This window comes from Chlorocebus sabaeus, chromosome 13 (genome assembly GCF_047675955.1).
Source record: "Chlorocebus sabaeus isolate Y175 chromosome 13, mChlSab1.0.hap1, whole genome shotgun sequence".
Taxonomy (NCBI): Eukaryota; Metazoa; Chordata; class Mammalia; order Primates; family Cercopithecidae; genus Chlorocebus; species Chlorocebus sabaeus.
In genome coordinates, this window is record NC_132916.1 from 46,967,497 (window position 1) to 46,992,443 (window position 24,947).

At 39.0% G+C, this 24,947-nt stretch overlaps 1 protein-coding gene across 2 annotated transcripts; it reads left to right on the forward strand.

The window, feature by feature from the left end:
* The first annotated feature begins 1,524 nt into the window (after positions 1-1,524).
* SMPDL3A (sphingomyelin phosphodiesterase acid like 3A) lies at positions 1,525-21,176 on the forward strand. 2 transcript variants are annotated; one of them, XM_008007180.3, is made up of 8 exons: positions 1,525-1,725; positions 7,592-7,805; positions 8,748-8,892; positions 13,194-13,290; positions 15,550-15,719; positions 16,798-16,978; positions 18,114-18,238; positions 20,538-21,176. In XM_008007180.3, the coding sequence occupies exons 1-8, from the start codon at positions 1,614-1,616 to the stop codon at positions 20,853-20,855; spliced, it is 1,362 nt and encodes a 453-aa protein (XP_008005371.3). In that variant the 5' UTR covers positions 1,525-1,613; the 3' UTR covers positions 20,856-21,176. The 2 variants fall into 2 exon arrangements, with proteins under 2 accessions (XP_008005371.3, XP_008005372.3); XM_008007181.3 differs by lacking the exon at positions 7,592-7,805.
* Positions 21,177-24,947: the final 3,771 nt, after the last annotated feature.

Consider the following 24,947-nt stretch of genomic DNA (forward strand, 5'->3'; position numbering starts at 1 on the left):
GTGAGGGGCCTTCAAATTTTATTTTTGGTTTACAAAATAGAAAATGGAAGCACCTTGCTTCCCACTTCAAAACCCCTTTCATGAGACACGCTCCCATTAAGTTACATGGGATAGAAAACAAAGCTTTCTATGATGGGAAAGAAATACACTCTACAACATCTTTTTTGAGGTTAGTAATTATGGAAAGCATTTTCTTCTGCAAAGGAATTCCACGCCCTATAAATTTAAATTATTAGCTTGTCATCTCCAAGTGATCAGCGTCCTCATAAATGGTGAGAAGGAACATAGAACACAGAATCCAGCAGTTTCGGGATTATTCATCATCTTTGCTTACTCCTTTGTACACTTCTTTGCCAGAAGTATATTCAAAAAAGTTGCTTGGAAGCATCAAATCAACCACTTCTACTTATGATTTCCATGCATCTCTAGAATGCATAAAGTATGATTTTCAGACATGTTCTAATTCTAAGACCCTTCTCTTCCCGGCAGTTTAAAAAACAAACAAACAAACAAACAACAACAACAAAAAAAAACAAAAGGGGTATCTTTGAGCATTGGTTTTCAAACATCACAATCACTTTAACACGACTTGAAATGCTTGTGAAAACACAAACTGCTGGGCTCCAGCAAGTTTCTGAATCAGCAGGTCTAGGGTGGTGCCTGGGAATTTGCATTTCTAACTAGAGTTCCCAGGTGGTGCTGATGTTCCCAGTCCAGACATAACAATTCCAGATCCACTGCGGTATCCAGAACTTTTGCTGATTTCCTGTAAATCATGATACTTCAGGGCTCTCTCTGCATCACCTCTACTGAGAAGCCCTCCCTGTTAAAGCTGGGGTAGGTTGGCCCAAGAAGGGAACCAGGATCGTTGAGATTTCAGCACCCCAGCATTTTTTTTAGTGACTGAAATAATGAAAATTCTGATCAGGCTCCTGCTTGTTTGCACATTTTAACCACTAGCTTTTTGCCCAATATTCTCCTTGTTTCCATAATATAATTACAAACTGCTGATATACTGTTTCCTCGTTAAGAACAACGAGGTAACTTCAGGGTCACAAAAATGTTTGCAGAAGGGATGAATACCTCGAAGGGCTTTGCAACCAGCTGCGGATGCCTGGACGTCTAATTGCTCAAGGTATTATCTGAGACTGAAGAAACAGACTTTTCCCCTGGATTATTTGAAACTCCCCCTCTCTTATTCTCTAGCAGTATAAAAACTCCCCACTTTTTCCTTTTTACAGACGAATTTGAGAGATCTTGCTCTCCCTCCTTCTGGCTTTCATCAAGTTGAATGTCTTCCTCTATCCCCAAGCACCAGTGTGTCAGTGTTTGACATCAACTGCACCACTGATACACGAGCCTGAATTTGAGCTTCTCTACAAGAACATTCCTTCCTAGGCCAAACACCGACGCTAAGAAATACGAGAACAGATCATCGCTAAACAGCAGCTGAAGGCCAGGCGAACTGACTCGCTGTGGAATCTGTCTTTGCACGTGATCAGCCGGGCGTCTATACCCGCAGCCGTCTTCTGACTCCTCCTCACCCTCAGGCCTGACGGTCCGAGTGGAGCTGCGGGACAGCCCGAGCCTCCGGGTCAGCCCCGCGGTCCTCCATGGCGCTGCTGCACGCGCTTGTCTGCTGCCTGCTGACTGCTTGGCACTGCCGCTCCGGCCTCGGGCTGCCCGTGGCGCCTGCAGGCGGCAGGAATTCTCCTCCAGCTGTAGGTGAGTTGTCCGCTACCCTTCTCTTCCCAGCCAGGGCTGAGAGCGGGGAGCGACGGCGCCTGCGCACAGCCGGAGAAAGTGCGGGAGGGCAGCTGCCCCCGGCAGAGGCTCGGGCTAGCCGGGGCCCTGACGCATCCGGCGTTCACTGCGGCTGCTGGGCGCTGGGCGGGCGACCAAGGGACTAGAGCGTTAGGGCGTCCAGCCGGAAGACCGGGGCTGGGCGGGGGGAAATGCCAGCGCCGGTGGGGGCGCTCCAAGGGCGCGTCGGCCAGATTTCAACAGCCTGGCTTTTGTTTACATCCTGCGTCTCAGTTGGTTTGCTCCTTGGGGAAGGAAGGAAAAGCTCCGGGACTCAAGGGAAGAGGAAGCTGGGAGTCCGATGTCCAGCACTGCAGGAGGCCCCGAATCAGTCCTGAATAGACGGGGACTGTAGTTTCCCCCTCAGCTCAGGGATGTAAATTTCAGCGTGACTCAGACTATCTTATGTCTTGCTCGACCGAGATCGGTGGCTTTTTGGGCCACTCACCCAGCTAGAGCGCGAAAGCACCCTCGGTGTAGACTCGCCCCTTAGTCAACCGTGGAACTCACGGGGACTTCATTTCACCTGGATGTCCACCTGCGGCCGGGACCCATTTTATTCACTCCCAACTCTTAACACAGTGCCTGTTACAGTAGTGATTCTCTTAAGTGTGGCCCTGGACCGGTGGCAGCACCCGCCGCACCTGAGCTTGTTAGCATTGCAAATTTCTAGCCCATCCCAGACCTACTGAATCTGAACCGCCGACGTTGGGGTCCCACAGTAGCTGTTTAACCCTCCGCATGATTCCTTCCGTTCGGCTAAGTTTGTGACTCACTGGTCCAGAATAGATACATTTTGATGGGAGATTGTACAATGCCATCTGAGCCTCCAGTTTCAAAAATCAAGGTGCTCACACCTCCTCAACTCCCTTTAAAAATAATTGCACTGTTGGAGGAAAAACAAAATTAGAGAAGTGGAGTTCTGTTTTCTTTGGGGGGAGAGTTGTCCCTGAGACTCGGTGGCAGCAACTAGTGCTGAAACCTCTCACTTTGCTCCCTCTGTGCTTTCTCAGGACTTGGGAGCACTGTAGGGCAAATATCTTCTCTTCGAAGGCCAAGTCCTCATGACTCAGCTGTCAGGAGGTCTGAAGCAAAAATTGTAAATCTGGTTTCCCAACTGTGGCAAATGTCAGTCATTACAAGAAATTTCCCCAAAATGTTTATGTGTACTGGTTTCTGCTTTTATTACAGCTTAGCTTGTGTTACTTTAATTATGTGACCGGTTAGGATTTTGAAATAAAACGTCTCCGGTTGCTTGAGGCCACACAATGGCAAATTCACCTGTGTTTTAAGGAGGCCTCAAGGAGCGCTTTCTGGGGACTATGTGAGTCTTCACACCTCCGTTTTGGATGGGAAGCTGCAAGGTTGAATCCCCACATACTGAAGGGGAAGGAAGAGGGATTACTGGAGTTCAAAGGTCTGAAGTGTTACTGGAATCACTGGAGTTCAAAGGTCTGAAGTATTCACTCAGCAGTTTCACAATTCTCCTTGTTTGTAGTATTTTGCATATTTTGCACTTGATGTGACAACTCCCCTGCCGCCTCCTCTCAGCCCCAAATGCTCAGACTTCCTTTCAACACCCTGTCTGGCTACGGCTTGCTTGTTATGTGTTTTTGCTTTTAAGTTCCCAGTCTTAGCTTTCTGTCCTCTCAAGTCCTGGTGGTCGGAGGACAAAAGTCCTAGGAAGCTTCACATGTGTGTTTTTGGCTACAGTTCTTTAGATTTAGTAGACTGGGACTGGCTTGATTGGTAGTGTTAAAGCAAACTAAATACGGCCTGAGAAGGATTCCTTACTTCTATATTTGAATCCTTGTGAATGAACTGTAGCCTAGCTTAATAGTCAGATGAGACTGAAAACCTAACTTAAGAGTATTCACTGGTAACAATAGCTAAGTTTGGCCAATCCCAGCAGCCATACTTCAACCATTCATATACTGCTGAGTGTTCAAACTGTTCAAATAAGGAATAAGGCGAGCTGAATTATGTCTGAACTATGGTTTATTGGGTTCTTGAGGAGAAGTTATAACATTTTCTTTAGATTAAAAGATTTTCTGGTATAATTTTGGAAGTTTTTCTAGATATGTTGAACACACATATTTTTGGAAATCGTTTTAAAGATGGTTTGCAGGACAGGAAAACGTGGTGTAGTAAAAAGAACTTTGGACTTTGAACTAGAAACATGGTTTGGAGTGTGAGCTCTGCCACAGGCCAGACAGTGGAAACACACATGCACACCCATTTTTTTATACAGTTTCGTTAGGGGAGGGAGATGAGACTTCCAGATGTTCATTATTCATGAGTCCCAGGTTAAGAACCTGTCAGATCTCTGTTCTTGGCTTCTATTTAAAGACATCTTTCAGTGAATTTAAATGATTATCCCCTAATTTATCTGTCTGGCAATGCCATGCAGTAGAAAGATCACTAGACCGGAAGTCTGGAGAGACTGGTTCCAGTTAAGCTTTCATTACTGAGTCATCATATGATCTTGAGGATATTACGAAATTTGCCTTTGCCTAAATGTCATCATATATAAATTAAAGAATGTTTGTTGAAGGGCTACTATAAGTCATTGCATATTCTAGGTGCTAGAAATATAAATCTAGGTACTAAATTATATCAGAGGGGTGTCCTCTTAATGCATTTCAGGTTTGGGTTTAGTGAAACAGATACTGAATATTTTTATAGTCTTTTTTTCCCCTAATCTTCACAGTATCTGGTGTGTAGATATTGTCATTATTGGTTTTCTTTCTTCTTCTTCTTCCTTTTTTTTTTTTTTTTTTTTTTTTTTGAGACAGGGTCTCTGTCACCCAGGTTGGAGTGCTGTGGTCCAATCTTGGCTCACTGCAGCCTCAATCTTCCTGGCTCAAGAGATCCTTCCTAATTTTTGTATTTTTTGTAGGCATGAGGTTTCACCATGTTGTCCAGGCTGGTCTCAAAATCCTGAACTCAAGCGATCCTCCTGCCTCAGCCTTCCAAAGTGCTGAGATTACAGGCATGAGTGCCCGGCATCATTATCTGTTTTCATGTGAGGCAAGTGAGACTGGAGATATTTGAATATGAAAACACAGAGAGAAATAGTATGTGGATAAGGGCAATGTGGACTCTGGAGTCAGATTTTCTGAATTCGTAGTTTAGCTCTGTTGAAGATGATGCATGTAACTTGAATTTAATCTCTGTGTGCTTCAGTTTCTTTTCTGTAAAATGGAGTATGCATAATAATGAGTTCATACATGTGAAGCATAAAAAATAGTACTAAACATGTAATAAGTACTTGAATTTTAAGTATTACTTGGAAATCGGGTTTGAAGTTAAAACAAACAAACAAAAACAGTAAAACTAACATTGAGCTTACTTGGTGCCATATACCTTCTAAGGGCTTTACTTCTGCTAAGTCACTTAACTCTCACAGTAGGCACTATTATTATTCCCATTTCATCAATGAAATAGGCCAAGATCACATAGCTAGATTAGTGGGTGGTGGAGCTTGGGTTGGAAGTCAAACAGTCTGACTCTGGTCTCCACTCTTAACCACGGCACTGTATTGTTTCATGTTCATTTACTATACCCTTACATTCTCGAAATAATACAAATACATGTTCACATTAAAACGATTCTCTGGGAACACTCTGAGCTATTTTCCATCTTTACTTTTTGTGCTAGATAAAGTATATATAAGATGGAAATAAAGATTGGGGTATTTTCTGCATTATGGAATAAAATAAAATCGCTTTTGGAAGATATTTTCAAATAGTGACTAAGTACCAAGTAATTGACCATACTACTACTTTCTTCTGGATCTTTTGTCTACCATTTCTTAGTTGTGAACATAAATGTGTTATAAAATTATAATGACAATTATGTTGAGAAGAAACAACAACCAAAAGATAACTCACCCCTTTCACCTTAACATATCAACTGTTTTACCTTATTATCACAGCTTTGGGTTTAATTCAGTTGTATCATATTGGTATACTTTAAAGTTTGCATCCTACCTGTTTGCTCAGTGCTTCTGGTGCAGTACATGCTACTTTGTCACTTCTGATGTGTTTCTAGTCATAATCAGAGTAAACTCAAAAACTCAAAAGTGTGGAAAAAAATCTCTTTATTAGAACAATTTAAACATGGTCTATAAGGATCATTGAGTATATATGTAAACGATGTATAAACAAACTTGGAGGCCCGTCAGTATGGGAGTTCAGGTTTATTAGCTGTGTATACTTTAACAAATTTTCTATTTGACCCAGCACTGGTTTTTCAATTCTAAAATGAGAACCAGAAGTCCCAGTTCAGAGAGTAGTTTTGAGAATCAAATGACATAATATATTTAAATTGCTTATCACAGTGCCTGGCACATAGCAACTACTTAATAAAGAGAGATACCACTGTGATTATTTGTTCTAGTATTACCTTTAATAAAGGAAACTTTCTTGGCCGGGCGCGGTGGCTCACGCCTGTAATCCCAGCACTTTGGGAATCCAAAGCAGGCAGATCACGAGGTCAGGAAATCGAGACCATCCTGGCTAACACGGTGAAACCCCGTCTCTACTAAAAATACAAAAAAATAGCTGGGTGTGGTAGCACACACCTGTAATCCCAGCTACTCAGGAGGCTGAGGCGGAAGAATAGCTTGAACCCAGGAGGTGGAGGTGGCAGTGAACCAAGACTGCGCCATTGCACTCCAGCCCAGGAGACAGTAGGAAACTCCATCTCAAAAAAAAAAAAAAAAAAAAAAGAAAACTTTCTTAAGATGATTTCCAAGTAAGGATGCTATTAAATGGGCCTGGCTGCTTCCTAAAAACCCAATGGAAGCATCCTATTTAACAGTTGCTTCCCTTATTAACATTTTATATGAGTGTATAATAGAAGATGTACCTCTATTAAATAGCTTTTAAGAACCTTTGGGAATTCCTATTTTTGGCTTAAAGCTTGTATTAGAGATTTATGTTCTTTGAATTAATGTTCAGAGGCAAGGTTTACAAGAAAGTAAGAGTGATAGATAGTTCCTGGTTCTGCAGTCTGCTTACTCACTGTGTAACCCTAACAAACGACAACATATTTATATGTCAATTTTTCTACAAGAAGAATGTAAATAATTTGTGAAATCTTAAATTCTTAAAGGAGACACACTCAAGACACAAGATGATGTCATCATTGGCCTCTCCAAAGGATACTTTCATACATTTTATTATGGAAACATAGCTTTGCTAAATGCTCTTTGTTCAGTTATCATGCTGATACTAATACTGAGCTCATCCATTCTTTTTTTTTTTTAAACCGAGTCTTACTCTGTCTCCCAGGCTGGAGTGCAGTGGCACGATCTCAGCTCACCACAACTTCTGCCTCCCGGGTTTAAGCGATTCTCCCACCTCAGCCTCCTGAGTAGCTGGGATTACAGGTGTGTACCACCACACTCGACTAATTTTTTAATATTTTTGGTAGAGATAGGGTTTCCCCATGTTGGCCAGGCTGGTCTCGAACTCCTGACCTCAAGTAATCGGCCTGCTTCAGCCTCCCAAAGTGCTGGGATTACAGGCATGAGAAACCTCGCCTGGCCTGAGCTCATCAGTTCTGACACACTTAAGTAGTAAATTGTTCCTACAGTTCCTTGAAGCTCATCTTCTTACAGAGAAGGATTGTATTTAACTTCAAGGCTTATGAACATTTAAATTACCAAAACTTTCCTCCATCACAGGGAGGAACAACCGTCTCTAGTCTTATTATAAATATTTATATGAGAATTCCAAAAGAGAACAAGTAGATTTATCTGCGTTTTTTGTCTAATCAACAGGACAGTTTTGGCATGTGACTGACTTACACTTAGACCCTACTTACCACATCACAGATGACCACACAAAAGTGTGTGCTTCATCTAAAGGTGCAAATGCCTCCAACCCTGGCCCTTTTGGAGATGTTCTGTGTGATTCTCCATATCAACTTATTTTGTCAGCATTTGATTTTATTAAAAATTCTGGACAAGAAGCGTCTTTCATGATATGGACAGGGTAAGTGATTATATAAGTACCATTAATCACTCAATATTTATTTACAGTGTCCTAAGCTTCATAAGAATGCTGAATTCCATAAGAAGATTAGTTACATTTTAAGAGTTATTTGAGTTAAAAAACTCTAGGTCAAACTAATCAACATTATTAGAGGTAAGAACAATTTTAGAAGTATTTTTTTTTTTTCTGGAATACGGATTTCAGAAATATGTCAGTGTTAACTAAGAGATGAATCCATAAACAGCATACTTGCATCAATGTCTTGAGATGTTGATACTAGGTCTTCATGAAATTATCAAAGACGAAAGACAATAATGGAAGTTTACCTGTCATGACAAAAAATTTTGTAAAGCATCATCTTCTGGCAGTATAACTAACTGGTTCCTTTCATCATTATAGAGTGAAGAGGCCCATATTTCTTTACCTGGAATAATGACCGTAGCTAATATTTGTAGAGTATTTACTTAGGGCTTGGCACTGTTTTAATTAACTTATACATTGTAACTTATTTAATTTTTACAATGGGTATTATTATTCCCATTTTACAGATGAGGAAATGAAGGCACTGAACATCTAAGTAAGCTACCCGAGTATATGCAGTGGGTAATTGGCAAAAATGGGATTTGAAATAGGCATTTGGGCTCTGGTTCAACTGGCATCTGCTTTTAATTATTGCAGTTTTTAGCCTCTTATAAATCTTCAGTCAGGTAGTGAAATAGACTGGGATTCCCAGCTTATTTTTTGTATTTTATTTTGTTAATTTTCTTTTATAGGATTCTCTGTAGGGAAGAGGTAGGTGAAGAGTAGTCTATCAACTCTTTAGCTGTAATCTGCTGTTTTAAAATGGAAGTGTGCAATAATAGGTATAGCAAGGCATCATGCATAAGTCTAGTAACTCTTTATGAAACTGATTTTGTTCTTTACAATCTGTCTCTTTTTCAGGGATAGCCCACCTCATGTTCCTGTACCTGAACTCTCAACAGACACTGTTATAAATGTGATCGCTAATATGACAATCACCATCCAGAGTCTCTTTCCAAATCTCCAGGTTTTCCCTGCACTGGGTAATCATGACTATTGGCCACAGGTAAATTTAATAAACTTTCAGAAGTGCTTAAATAATTGTTCCTATTAGTAGTGTCAAAATTGTGACAATAACTAGCTAGTGATAGGGCATGGGAGTGGGTCTTATAGGGGGAGAATGTGGTCTTAATCCTAACCATCAAGAAAGGCAAAGACAAGTACTTTGGGGACTGTATAAGGATTATTTTAATATGTCATGAGAAGTTATACCAATAGTGACTTTTCAGAAACAAATTATCCAGTTTGTGGATTATTAATTTATGTTTTCCTTCTAATCTTCTTCAATTTCTCTTTTCTTTTGAATGTTCATTTGCATGTCCATGACAAGGTTAGCAAGTAAGGTTAATATTGATAAATATTTACTTTTTCCAGAATTCTTATTAGGCCTGCAAAGATGTGCATACCCTGATCTAAGCTAGACTATAAATAAAAACAAAAACATTACAAATTACCATAAGAAGCAAAGAGGAAGGAGGTCTATGTTCAAGTCTAGTTTATCTAATTAAGACATGATTCAAGGCAGAGACCGTGTTCAGAGCATTTAATGCCTAGATACCCCTGGCTCCAACAGGTTTTTATTTGAGAACCAACCTGTGCATAACAGCCAGATAACAGTCCTGTTTTAGCATCCTGTTGTAGTAGTGTAAAATTTTAGATTTGTACCCAGCGATTTTTGTTTAGTCCAGGGCTTGGAAATTGTCTCCTGTGGTACAAATTCAGCCTGTTGCTTGATTTTGTAAATAAAGTTTTATTGGAACACAACTATGTTTCCATTCATTCTACATTGCATTTGATTGTTTCATGTTTCAGAACAGAGCAGTTGAAAGGGATAGAAAAAGTTTGCTGACCCCTGATCTAGACCTACCCTTCATTTTGTAGGTGAGAAAATGAAGGCTCAGAAATGTGAATTACTTGTTCAAGTGCTCAAAATCCATTGCGAGCAGAGCCCAAACTCTAGATCTTTTTACTTCAGATCTGTGTTCACTTAAAACAACATCCTTTTGCACATCTCTTGCTCTTGCCTGACTAACATACGTAATGTTTCCCAAACACATGTACTTTCATGCCTCTCTGTGTCCACATTTTTCTGTTTGCTTAGAATATCTTCCATCTCATGTCAAATGAATGCTGAATGGGGGTTTTGATTATTTTTAGTTAGTCAAACCTAAATACAGTAATTTTGACGAGTTGTATTCTAGAACAAGCTGAGGTTTCAAGTGACTTCTTGGCCCTGGCCTACTATCTTGAGATGAGTAATATGTGAGTCTTTTTGAGTCAGCAAAAACAAACAGCTTTTGTTCCTGTTGAGATATTAGACCACCCAGTGCAGAGGCTTGGGAACAAATGAGTTCCAGCAGCCCAAGGTCACACACATTGTGTTTATATGTCTTAGGTGGCAGGAAGGCTGGAATATTGGAAAACACAGGGGTTAGAGTCATAGTCACTAGAATGTAAATCTTTAACCAGCCCTGCCTTCCACCCCCTCCCTCCCACCATCACACCTCCCTCCCAGCCCTGCTTTTAATAGCTTGGCCAACTTGGGTGATTCACTTAACATCGCTGATGCAGAGATCACTCATTTGTAAATAGAAGCCATAGTACCTACCTTGTAAAGTTTTTGTGAGCATTGGTGATATGAAAAGGGCATAGCTTACTATCTGCCACAGCATAAGCCCTCAGTAAGTGGACTTGTGGTGATTGTCACATTAAGTGGTGACAGGGGATACATGTTTGTAACTCCTTTGAGGATTTGTTTCATTTTATTTTTATGTCTGTCCTCTTTTTGTCAAGTCAAATCTTAAAATTCAAAGACAGAAATGCTACCTAACTTCTATAACATATCCTATTGTATTAATATATACAGCTAGGGTAAATTGGGCAGCCTACATACCTTTAACAGTTAATTTTTTTTTTCTCTTTCTAGCTTATGGTCTTGTATATAAAAATGTTCTTTCTGTTATTCCACTACCATCTTTCCACCTCACAGTTTTGGAAACGTCAAATGTAACATGAAAGCTCCACAACAAGTTTTCCTAGAGGCTGATGTCTGAGATCTAACTCTGGAGAATGTTAGAAACAAATACATTTCATAAGTGCTATTTTCCCACTGAAATCCCATGTTCATGCAGCATAGCTACATAATATACATACACAGATGCATGTCCCCACCCATGACACCAGAAGTAGGTATCAGTGTGGACAGCCTGGAGAATTCTTCCTGTTGCCACCCAAGGAAGAGTCCCCATTTACTCCTACACTGGCAAGACTGGTGCCACTGAATTTGTGGGTGGGTCACTTTCCATTAGGCTTCATTTCTCAGCAGTGGTTATGTCACAGCCAAAAAGGATTGGGAAGGAAACATGTAGCAATAGACAACTGGCTGTGAGAGTGATCATGGGATTTAGACCCACCCTGAGACTGACCACCTATACCTGGACTAGCCGTCTAACTTCTCTGGTGCTTGTATTTCTCATTTTTAAAATAGAGAAGAAAGTCTAAAGTGATTTTTCCATAATTCTAAGCTTTTCCATCACCATACCATACTTGGCATCCATCCCAAAGTAAACAAGACTTTATGGCCTTTTTTATATGATGATAATAATGCCTACCAATTTTTAATGAGAATCTAGATTGGCCTAAGCTGTTGTGTAATTCTCAGGCAGGCGACCCTGATCTTGGATACAAACTGAAAATACATGTTTAGTCCAATTAAAACAAGTCTGTTGGTTATTACTTGCCCTGGATGTGTCTATACATTCATCATGTATTAGATGCATGTATCAAGAACTACTGTGACTTGGGCATCTTCTTGAAAAATAACTTTTGATAAACTGCTCTCAGAAATAGGTCTATTTTACCAATGTACAGAAGTAAATGAAGAGAGTGAAGAAAGAGCTTCAGTCATTTAACATACTTTTTTAAAAACAAAATTAAAAGCAGTTATCCGATTTACAAATGATTTCTGGGTTTTTGTTCAGTATTTACCTCTTTTTCTGTCACCCAGGCTGGAGTGCAGTTCAGTGGCACAAGCATAGATAAATGCAGCCTCGACCTCTGGGGCTCAAGCTATCCTCCTCCCTCAGCCTCTCAAAGTGCTAGGAATACAGGCATGAATCACCATTCCCTGCTTCAGTATTTACTTTCTTAAAGTTTTGTTTGTTTTCCCCCAGGCGAAGGTCCCCATTTACTTCTACACTAGAGCCTATGTCATCCTGAAGACATTTTATGATAATAAAAATGTTTTATACTTAAAATGTATTATTTAAAAAATCAAAATATTTTGATATAATTTATGCTGCCATAAAGAGACTTATCCACATCAAAAGCACGTGGTTGTAAATCTTTCTTCAAAAAGTTAAGACGCTTATAATAGTTTGAACAGTTCAGAAGACTTCGTTAAATTCTAAAACATGGTGTTTTCCTGTTCCCTCAGCATGCTGCATCAGGCAGTGCACGTACAGGCTCAAACCTGCCTTTGGCGTCTCTTTATTGAGCCCGCTCCCACATCCTTCCTATATCCTAGCTATGCTAAAGCCTGAGCTTTTCTCTGTACATGGTACACACCTATGGGACTCCGTGCCTGTGCCTGTGCCTATGCCTGTGTTTGTATCTGGGCCACTGCATTTGCTTTGATGCCCTTTTGTTAAGTTGATAAAATCCTTATTTAAGGCCTGGTTTAAATGGCTTCTTCACTCTCTACTCTAATTCCCTGGACTACACTTTTGTTTTTTTTGTTTGTTTGTTTGTTCGTTTGTTTGTTTGTTTGAGCCAGAACCTCAGTGATTTGCCCAAGCTGAAGTGCAGTGGTGAGATCTTGGCTCACTGCAACCTTCGCCTCGTGAGTTCCAGTGATTTTCCTGCCTAAGCCTCCTGAGTAGCTGTGATTATGGGTGCTCACCACCATGCCTGGCTAATTTTTGTATTTGTAGTAGAGATGGGGTTTCACCATATTGGCCAGGCACTTCTTGAACTTCTGACCTCAAGTGATCTGCCTGCCTCGGCCTCCCAAAGTGCTGGGATTATAGGCATGAGCCACTGCACCTGGCCCTTGGCTACACTTGATTGTTCTTGCTTCTAGGCTCCCAGACCTCTGGGTAGTGCCCAGCACATTGTCTTATAGTTAAGTGGTTACATTTTGTCCCCCAGTCTCCAACTAAGTTATAATTCCTTGGAGATGAAATCTATCTAATAATCATCCTTGCATCTCTGGATGCCTAACATAGTAGTCAGTGCTCAAGTAGTGTTTACATTAATTCAACTGTGTATCTTTAAATTTCAATGGTGGATTATATTGTTTGTGGCCAGGATCAACTGCCTGTAGTCACCAGTAAAGTGTACAACGCAGTAGCAAACCTCTGGAAACCATGGCTAGATGAAGAAGGTATTAGTACTTTAAGGAAAGGTAAGTGAAAGACTTACTTATTCCTATTTTGCCTCAGTTTTTATTCATGTTATTTAGACTTAAATTATTAATGTTTGCTTGAGTGTGCCAATTCTGGAGCGCAGCCCCCAGTTTTTGTGGAGGACAGTGAGTAGTAATGCTGCCTGTGACACAGGTCACGAACCTGTTTATCTTGCAGGGAGCTCTTCCTGTTCTTCTTCTACTCTTTTTTCTTCTGCTGCTTTTAATTAGGTAGGTATGTTCCCGGTGGAGCAAAAGCTGAACTTGGGATTTCAATGTAAATAAAAGTATATGTTTCTAATTGGAAAATTGATTGAGAAAAGAGAATGGACACTAACTTCTAACAAAGCAGCACAGTTGTATAAAACAAACAGCTGGTAAAGTGAGGATAATTAAGCTTCTAACATGGACTTTGAGGTGCTTGGGAAAGTAATGCATAATTAGTGCATAGTAAGGCCTTCCCTGGGTCATGTCTAAAGGCCCTCTGCTTCAGTGGCTCTTGACACATTGTTATGTAAATCCATGACATTTTGTGAGCTTAACTGAGGTGCCCAGCTGTTAAACTAAGACTTTGGTGTTTTTAGAATGTTGAGACAATATTAAGTTAATGGCTAGATTTCTCTGGGTTAAAGCACTTCTTTCAGTATTTTTGTTAACCCTTTGGCTTTTGCCACTATTTTTTTTATTGTTTTGCTAGCATGCAGCAAATCATAGTATTTATGAATTTGAGACATGATAGATTAGAATTAGACTATGGTTCTGATTAGTCTAGGGAACTATATCTAGTCTTTTTTTTTTTTTTTTTTTTTTTTTTTTGAGATGGAGTTTCGCTCATTGCCCAGGCTAGAGTGCAATGGTGCGGTCTTGGCTCACTGCAACCTCTGCCTCCTGAGTTCAAGTGATTCTCCTGCCGCAGCCTCCTGAGTAGCTGGGATTACAGGCACCCACCACCACACCTGGCTAATTTTTGTATTTTTAGTAGAGATAGGGTTTCACTATGTTGATCAGGCTGGTCTCGAACTTCTGACCTCAGGAGATCCACCTACCTTGGCCTCCCAAAGTGCTGGGATTATAGGCATGAGCCACCATGCCCGGCCTATGTCTAGTCTTATACTTCACATCCTACAAGACACACGGAGAGCTTGTGCAGGTTGAAGGGACAGCCATAAAGAATGATCAAGATTCCTAAAGAAATGCTCTGCCTTCTAAGAAGACTCAGCATAAAGCAGGGGAGGCAGAAAAAAACTGAGAAGTGGAATGCAGGCCCTAAGGAAAAACCATATGAGTTTCATCATAATATCCATTCCAATGATAGCCCTCAAAACTCCAGTTAAACACTGGAGTATAATATTAAGTTAAAAGTCATAGAAGGCATCCTGAGAAAGTCTTAAAGGCAAAAGTGATTTGGAGCAGAGATGTCCTACATAAGGGGCCTCAAACTTTGTCATCCCAGAGGCCCTAGTGAGACCTGTTGTCATTTTCTCCTCCTAGGACATGAAAGGCAGCTTCTCAAAAATAACCTCTGACAAATTCAAACCCAACTGCCCTGCTAATACCATAGTAAAAATAATAAGGTGTTATGACTCCGAGAAAGAATAGAGAAAATTAAAGGGGCAGTGATCAATCATGATTGAAAACTAGGGAAAGCCGTGCATAGTGAGTAGGCTCAGGGCAAAGAAAGCTGAGCCAGATCTTAGTGCCTAGCTCTGAAAGTGCCATTGCGGCAGACCCTTGGGTGTCCCATCACCCGTGGTGCAGAGGCATGGGTGGAGTGATGCCTTTAAACCTCTTCTCCCCCGAGATTGTAGCAGCTGTGGTTTGTCTGACTTTTTTTTCCAAGTAGTCTCTAGCAAGCTCCATATGTGTTACCATTTTTTGGATTTTATATTTCACAATGTCTTTCATCTTAAACCCCTAATCACAAAAGTAGAAGTTGATGTGTAAATCTTTCTTTCATAAAATTCAGTCTCATTGCTTACTGCCCAAACACTTATTTATCTTTTCATGTGAATATTGGATACAACTGTTGTTATCTCAATATGTTGGAAGTGACAGCACGGGGCCTGGCACCTACCAGGTTTTCAGTAAATGCTTGTTAAATCTGATCCTTATCTAATGACAGCCTATCTATGTGCAAACTAAACAATGAGAAATAAGCACCAACCTCCTGACTGGATTGTAAACCTCAGGAATTTGCTTTCACAATGTTTGTGTGTATGTGTATGTCTTCCTAAATGTGTTTTAAAATTGTTTTTATAGGCGGTTTTTATTCACAGAAAGTTACAACTAATCCAAACCTTAGGATCATCAGTCTAAACACAAACTTGTACTACAGCCCAAATATAATGACACTGAACAAGACCGACCCAGCCAACCAGTTTGAATGGCTAGAAAGTACACTGAACAGCTCTCGGTGGAATAAGGAGAAGGTAGATCCCATAGACCAAAACCATCTGGGAATAAACGGAAGGCAAAATTTGTGTGTTTATTAAACTTGGGGTGGACTCCAGTATCAATAAAAGTATTAGAATTTGAAGATTTTTTTTTTCATAAACACTTTGTAACTCATAGATTTTCCTTCTTTCTTTCTTTTTTTTTTATTTCGAGATGGAGTCTCACTCTGTTGCCCAGGCTGGAGTGTAATGGCGTGGTCTTGGCTCACTGCAACCTCTGCCTCCCAGGTGCAAGTGATTCTCCTGCCTCAGCCTTCCTAGTAGCTGAGATTACAGGCACCCACTACCACGTCTGGCTAATTTTTGTATTTTTAGTAGAGACGGGGTTTTACCATGTTGGCCAGATTGGTCTTGAACTACTGACCTAGGTGATCCCCTCATCTTGGCCTTCCAAAGTGCTGGGATTACAAGTGTGAGCCACTATGCCTGGCCAACTCATTTTAGTTTTAATTTTTTTTTTTTTTTTTTAAGAGACAGGGGTCTCACTCTGTTGTCCAGGCTAGAGTGCAGTGGTGCGATCATGGCTCACTGCCTTCAGCCTCCTGGGCTCCAGTGTTTCTTCCACCTCAGTATCCTGAGTAGGTGGGACTACAGGTGCACGCCACTACACTAAGCTAATTTTTTTTTCTGTTATTTTTTGTAGAGACAAGATTTCACCATGTTGCTCAGGCTGGTCTGAAACTCTGGGCGGCTCGAACTCTGCTTTGGCATCCCAAAGTGCTGGGATTACAGGCCTGAGTCACCTTGCATTGCAAGTTTTATTTTGTCTTGCTTTTACTGCTTTTAGGATTAGTGGACATCTGCTGGTATAAAAAGAGCCCAGTTCAAAACATTGTGACTGAAGTCACAGTTGCCTTATATCATCAAGAGTGTGCAGATATAGTGACGTTAATAGTTTTATAATTTTGTCTTTTTGTTATAAATAGAAGAGACGACATATTTGCTTTGTAAATTTTAATTAATATACCTTCAATCTTGGGTATCCAAATGTCATTTGGTTGTGACGAATGTGCAGAAAGATTCTCATGAGGCCTCCTTGTGTTTCTTTTTCCAGGTGTACATCATAGCACATGTTCCAGTGGGGTATCTGCCCTATTCAAAGAACATCACAGCAATCAGAGAATACTATAATGAGAAATTGATAGATATTTTTCGAAAATACAGTGACGTCATTGCAGGACAATTTTATGGACACACTCACAGAGACAGCATTATGGTTCTTTCAGATAACAAAGGTAATGCTGTGTTTGCATCTCCCCAGTCTAAGAGTCTAGAGCAAAGCGGTGAATATCTAGTCAATTTGCTGATTTAGTAAATTAAACATTTTATTTAAAAATCTGCCAGCACAAGCCTTTCCTGAATTATCCTCAATGGTTGTATGATGAGTGTCCAAATCATAATATTAGGCCTGCAGCTGGATTTCTTCAACATAAGCTCCTGTTAGCTCCACGGGGCCAGCGTTATTTATTTGGGGTCAACACAAAAGCCACAGAAACCCTCAGCTCACTCAAATTTTCTTTTGAATCTTCGAATTTAAAGAAATATCACTCTATTTTAACTGCTACACTCAAGTTTCTTTTGATGTTACTTGTTTTATTTCTCAGAATTTAGAAAGCAAAGCACAATTTACACAACAGCTTAAAATAAAATATATTAAGCTCTTACTTGCAAGTTCTTATTGATACATATATAAGCAGAGAGAATGATACAAACAAACCCCCATGTACTCATCACTCAAATTCAACATCTATCAAGATTTTTCACTTTTCTTTTTTGAGACGGAGTCTTGCTCTGTTGCCAGGCTGGAATGCACCCTGCGATCTCGGCTCATTGCAACCTCCGCCTCCCTGGTTCAAGCGATTATCCTGCCTCAGCCTCCTGAGTAGCTGGGACTACATGTGTGTCACCATGCCCAGCTAATTTCATCGTATTGGCCAGGAAGGTCTCGATCTCTTGACCTAGTGATCTGCCCGCCTCGGCCTCCCAAAGTGCTGGGATTACAGGCCTGAGCTACCGCACCTGGCCTTATATTCTTTTAATTTTCTTGCTGGAGTATTTGAAAGTGAATCTCAAACACTGGATCTATTTCAGCACTACATATTCTATATTCATTGCTAAAATATACAGATAATTTACATAACCACAAACTGACTTAACAAAATCAACAATAATTATCTGGTATCAATAACAAAAATACCCCTATTTTCTCAAAATTGTCTCTTTATAGTTGTTTCAAGTCAGTATCCATCAATGATCACATATCACTTGGCTATGTCTGTTGATCTCTTAATCTGGAACCTGTTTATATTTTTAATATAATTAAACTCTGTTGTTTAAAAATGTTTGTTTATGTGCATATGTTTTGTTCAGGAAGTCCAGTAAATTCTTTGTTTGTGGCTCCTGCTGTTACACCAGTGAAGAGTGTTTTAGAAAAACAGACCAACAATCCTGGTATCAGACTATTTCAGTATGATCCTCGTGATTATAAATTATTGGTAAGTTGGCAGATTTCAGAGCTGACCCCATGTTTATACGTATCTTTGTAGTTTTCATTAGTTTAGTTGAATTTTTCTCAGGACAGTCATGTGAGACGTATTTTATGTTGAAATCTCCTTGCATCCTTCTTCTTTTTTATACTTCAATGTTACCAGGACTTACTAAGTGTGAGCTGATGAAGTTAGTCTTTGGAAGGCTGTTTCTATTCTTCTAAGGACTTCACATTTATTTAGATGCTTTCATTGGTTAGTGCCATGTTTGTGGACTTGTATACATACTGTTTCACTAAACCATGTTCATTCTTCTTCTCCGGAATATAAGTATCAAGAAGAGTGTACGCTCTTTTACCATTCCCTCTCATGAACCATTATTTCTAAACTTCTCTGTGTCCCAGTGTATTTACCCATGAAATGGGAATTAAAATATTGTTTAATTCACTAAGTTACTATGAGGATTGCATGAACAGATCTATGTAAAGCACTTAGAAAAATGCTTGGCTCATACTAAATGCTTAATACATGTTAAACAAGATTTTATTTTCTTGTTCTTGTTTTGTAACCCAGGTTTGGCTCATACTAAATGCTTAATAAATGTTAACAAACAAGATTTTATTTTCAAGTTCTTGTTCTGTTACCCAGGCTGAAGTGTAGTAGTGTGATCATAGCTTATCGCAGCCTCAAACTCCTGGGCTCAAGTGATCCTGCCACCTCAGCTTCCCACGTAGGCAGGACTACAGTCATGCACCACCACGCCCAGCTGATTTTTATATTCGTATTGTAGAGATGGGGGTCTCCCTGTGTTGCCCAGGCTGGTCTCGAACTCTTGGGCTCAAGTGATCTTCCCACACTGACCTTCCAAATTGCTGGTATTACAGATGTGAGCCACTGGGCCCACCCAAAAAATTCTTTTAAAGGAAAAAAAATTGAATTGGATATTTAGGACAAAAGCTCTTTAGAGCAGCTTCATGGCTCCCTGCTTTAGAACAATTTAGCACAAAAGACTGGCCATTTAGCTTATGGGTACTTCAGTTTGGGTAACTTCCCCTTTCTAGAAACATAATTTCAAAATAATTCACTTCAGTTAAAGCCATTATTGGTATAACTGCTTTTTTTTTTTTCTAGATGAATTTAAATAGGTGATGGTTCTGTTATTCCTTGGAATAACAGAGGGAAGAGGTACAGTGGCAGAAATCTGGTCTGGGGAAATGAAACAATTGTGTGATAAATTAGTCCAAAAGAATTTTTTCTACAACTTTCAGTTGCCTAATTTTGGATCTGAACCTCAGATATATACATCCACACACACATGTATATATCCATCTATATATATGTTTATGTATCTAATACACAGCATCTGAGGTTCAGACCCCGCTGTATAATAAATAATTTAGAAATTATTTAGTGCTATATGAGGAGAATCTTCCCACATAGGTACATATGTACACATGTGGGAATATTCTCCTGATATAGCACTAAATAATTTCTAAAAATATAAAAATAATTTCTTGTATAATTTCTAAATAATTTCTTAAAATACAACTATGTATATAGTAAGACTCCATTTTTTTGAAAAAGCCAAAAATGTAAGTATGCACATTCCAAATATTTATCTTTGTTTAGATATAAAGCCTAGATTACCACACATATACTGGAGTACTGACAGATGTTTAACAACTGGTTCACTGAGAGGAAAAGTGCCTTAATTTGTAGTGTTTGCCAATATCCATGACAGAAATACTCACATCATGGACAATTTCAAGCTACCAAAGTAGCCACAGATTTCCTTTCCTTTTTCCTCTCCTTTTTCCTCTCCTTTATTCCTCTCCTTTTTTCCTCTCCTTTTCTCCTCTCCTTTTCTCCTCTCCTTTTCTCCTCTCCTTTTCTCCTCTCCTTCTTCGAAGTCTTGCTCTGTCACCCAGGCTGGAGTACAGTGGCGCAATATCATAATCTCGGTTTACCACCACCTCTGCCTCCCGGATTCCAGCAATTCTTCTGCCCCAGCCTCCTGAGTAGCTGGGATTACAGGCACCCACCACCATGCCCAGCTAATTTGTGTGTGTGTGTGTGTGTGTGTGTATTTTTAGTAGAGATGGGGTTTCACCATGTTGGTCAAGCTGGTCTCAAACTCCTGACCTCAGGTAACCCACCCGCCACAGCCCCTCAAAGTGCTGGGATTATAGGCATGAGCCACAGCACCCAGCCTGAAATGTCACAGAAATTTAAACATGAACGCTTCTTGTTGTACAATGCCTTATGTGCCAAAAAGTGAACCAGGTTTCATTACTGTTCTTAACTGCAGGATATGTTGCAGTATTACTTGAATCTGACAGAGGCGAATCTAAAGGGAGAGTCCATCTGGAAGATGGAGTATATCCTGACCCAGACCTATGACATTGAAGATTTGCAGCCGGAAAGTTTATACGGATTAGCTAAACAATTTGCAATCATAGACAGTAAGCAGTTTATAAAATACTACAATTACTTCTTTGTGAGTTATGACAGCAGCGTAATATGTGATAAGACATGTAAGGCCTTTCAGATTTGTGCAATTATGAATCTTGATAATATTTCCTATGTAGATTGCCTCAAACAGCTTTATATAAAGCACAGTTACTAGTATTTCACAGTTTTTGTTAATAGAAAATGCTGCTCTGATTCTGAGATCAATTTGTGGGAATTTTACATAAGTCTTTGTTATTTACTGAGTGGGCAAGTAGACTTCTTGTCTTTGCTTTCTTTCTTTCTTTTTTTTTTTTTTTTTTTGATACCTAAATGTAGATATCTTTATCATTCTGAATTGTATTATATATTAAAGCTGCTCATTAATAGAACAATGGATGTAAATTGTATGTAAATATTCAGTTTATATAATTATACCTAATTTATACCCTTGTTGAAATTGTCATTTATACAATAAAGCAAATTCTTTATCTCTAAATACGATGAAGTTTTCTTAACATGATAATTTTGGTTAAAATCTGTGTGTTAACTGAGGTCCAAGCTGTTTACCTCTCATATGTATACAGAGGTTACCACTGTTTACATGCACTATCTACTCTTGGGAAAATACCATGATCATTAGGACCATGCTGAAACATCACAGGGCATGTATTGCCTAGCTTTCTTCATTCTGTGAGTCTTTGGCATTGCTAACTTTTAAGGATGAGAATGTCACACATGCTTATTGCAACTGTAGTACTAACATAAGGCCTGGTCCTAGTCTAGTGCCTGGTACCTAGTAAATAATTGTTGAAATGAATTGAAAGCTATGAGTATTTTTCAAAGAAACATCCTAGATTGCAGTGGTGGCATTTTCTTTGTCACAGTATTCCAAGACAGGACAAAAATGAGCCTTTTATTTAATGGGATTGTTTTTAGGACTCTCCAATGGCTCAAGCTGTTTTCTGCTTTCAGGTTAAGTAGGAGAATTAAAGTAGAAATGGAGGGGAGAGTGGGAGGGACTGGGGGATTTAAAGGAAGAGAAGATTGTATATCCCAATTTTTTGGCATACTGGAGAAGACTGTTAAAGAAAAAAAAACTCATCATGACACTTGTTAAAGATGTTAAGGCAGACGTTATCCAAGGTAGACCCCAGTGATAGGTATAGGGACCACTGCAATGGAATCCCACAGTGAGGGAGAGACAGTGGACTCAGTTCTGACTTCAACAAGGCTGAGTGGGGATTTATAACCAAGGAGCAGGGCGGGGATCAGTGAATGGAAAACTACCAGGAGGAAAAAACATCAAAGGTAAGAGGTTTCTGGCTATACCAACTTGATAGGATTATTGCTGAAGGCAGGCCAGCGTGATAGGGTATCAAGGGTGGTCAGATACCAAGGGTGGGGCATTCTCCCTGAGCCAACTTAACAGGATTCTTGCTCAAATGATCCTGCAAGAAAAAAGAAGGAAGCCCAGTGTTGGCCTAGTCAAGCAGAGGAATTGGAGGAGCCTGACTGAAGTTTTAGTCAAAAGAGAGAGTCTTTGTCAAGACATAAAATGAACAACCTTAGATTGAGGAGAATGGAACTCATCATCCTTATGACTGGGTTGACTTCGTATATTAAAATGTCTTTTAGATGTAACACTGCATAATAATGAAACCAAATTATCCTGACTTCCAGAGAGCTAATAAAATAAGTATTATAAAACAAAGATATCATATCTAAGAAACAATCATGATTCATTAGGTAAACTTTCTTTTAAAATTTTTAGTTTTTAGGTTTTAACACATAAATTAGTATATTTTAAAAGTGAAAATGCTGAAACAAAGCAAAAATGTGTTATAAAATAGTCACATCATTTAGAAAACTTCATGCCTGCAATTATATTTAAAGTTGGTATATTCAAATGACTAGATTGTGTATTCATACTTTTTTTAATTTTTAATTTTTATGAGTACATAGTAAGTGTATATATCTATGGGGTACATGAGATATTTTAATACAGGCATGCAATGAGTAATAATCACATCATGGAAAATGGGGTATCTATACCCTCAAGCATTTATCCTTTGTGTTACAAACAATCCAATTATACTATTTTTGTTATTTAGAAATATACGATATTCACATATTCTCATACTTATGGACAGAGGTTCTAAGAAAACAAGTTTGCAATATGTAGGAAAATTTAGAAACAGTGAAAAACAAATATGGTTTTAGCTGACTTGGAAAATGAGCCCCAGCACCGGAAATATTTGCAGGGTTATTGTGGAGAAAATTTCTGCATCTGTTGGGGGTTTGGTGCAGTGAATATTTAGGGTCTATCCTACTTTATTCTAGAGTTTTTACATTTTTAATTACACATTTTTGTATTCAGTTTACTTTCCTCTTGAAATAGAAATAAATGATTTTAAAATCTGAGTGACATTTAGGGACATTATCAACAGTTAAATTGATCTTTCCATTGTAAAACCAGAGCATGTTACAATTATTTATTGTGGTTTATTTCAGATTATGTTCAGATAAATTATGAATTTTATTATGTCCACAGTAAAACTTATCTTAATTTGCCTCTGTTTATTGGTGGTGCTTTGGCAAATTCATAAACTGTATCCTGTTTAGATATAGACACTGCTACTTTGAAAATGGTTTTAAATGAACATTAATCATATATTGGTAGGGAAAAAGGGGAACCGAGAGCGATGCCTCACGCCCAGCGCAGTGGCTCACACCTGTAATCCCAGCACTTTGGGAGGCCAAGGCGGGTGGATTACCTGAGGTCAGGAGTTTGAGACTAGCCTCGCCTACATGGTGAAATCCCGTCTCTACTAAAAATACAAGAATTAGCTGGGCATGGTGGCGGGTGCCTGTAATTCCAGCTACTCAGGAGACTGAAGCAGGAGAATCGCTTGAACCCAGAAGGTGGAGGCTGCAGTGAACCGAGATTGCGCCACTCCACTCCAGCCTGGGCAACAAGAGAGAGACTCCCTCTCAAAAAAGAGAAAAAAAAAAAAATTGTTACAGATAAACATGACTTACTTCTAGAAGTGTATTTTCTGCCCCGTCCCTTCTGGTAATGCCTAAACCACGCTAGACAAATGTTGAGGAGATAAAGGAAAGGACAGATAAGATGCTTTGTGTTTTAAAAATTTGTTTTAATTTTAATTATTATGGATACCTAATAGTTATAGAGTGCATGTGATATTGTAATACAAGCAGACAATGTGTAATGATCAAATCAGGGTAATTGGGATACCCATCACCTTAAGCAGGTATTATTTCTTTGTGTTAGGAAATTCCAATTCTACTCTTTTAGTTATTTGGAAATACACAATAAACTATTATCAACTATAGTTGTCCTATTTTGCTACCAAACACTAAATCTCATTTCTTCTATCCAACTGTATTTTTGTACCCATTAACTATCCCCTCTTCATTCTGTCCCACCCCGCTGACTACACTTCCCAGCCTCTGGTAACCATCATTCTGCTCTCCATCTCTATGAATTCAGATTCGTTTACTTCCCACATATGAGTGGGAACATGCTGTATTTGTCTTTCTCTGCCTGACTTATTTCACTTCACATAATGTCCTCCACATTCTTCTATGTTGTTGCAAATCACAAGATTTCCTATTTTTATGGTTGAATAATATTCCATTGTTTATACGTATCACATTTTCCTTATCCATTCATCCTTGAGAAACAGTGTGATTTCCTATCTTGGCTACCATGAATAGTGCTGTAATAAACATGGGAGTACAGGTATCTCTTTGATGCATCTATTTTCTTTCTTTTGGTTATATACCTAGCAGTGGGATTGCTGGATCATATGGTAGTTCTATTTGTAGGGTTTTTTTGTTTTGTTTTAGAAACCTCCATACTGTTCTCCATAGTGGCTGTACTAATTTACATTCCCATCAACAGTGTACAAGGGTTTTATATATATGAATAAAAATCTCTCTCTGTGTGTGTATATATGTGTGTGTGTGTGTATATATATATGCGCAAAGGACCTGAAATTATACATAAAATATGTATTATATATTTATTATAAATTTAAATAGAATAAACATATTAAATATTATATATTTATTATATAGTTATGTTGAATGTTCATATTAAATATATAAACATATTTATTATATATAGAGGGCCCCTGTAGATTTTTATATATTTATAAATATTTATATATATTTATATATTATATAGAGGCACTCTCTCTATAAATATATGTGTGTATCTATAGAGAAGTTTTATATATGAATA

Coding starts and splice junctions, on each gene's coding strand:
- SMPDL3A (XM_008007180.3), top strand. CDS start 1,614: ATGGCGCTGCTGCACGCGCTTGTCTGCTGCCTGCTGACTGCTTGGCAC. Junction 7,806..8,747: donor TCTTTCATGATATGGACAGG/GTAAGTGATTAT, acceptor TCTCTTTTTCAG/GGATAGCCCACCTCATGTTC. Junction 16,979..18,113: donor GGTTCTTTCAGATAACAAAG/GTAATGCTGTGT, acceptor TGTTTTGTTCAG/GAAGTCCAGTAAATTCTTTG.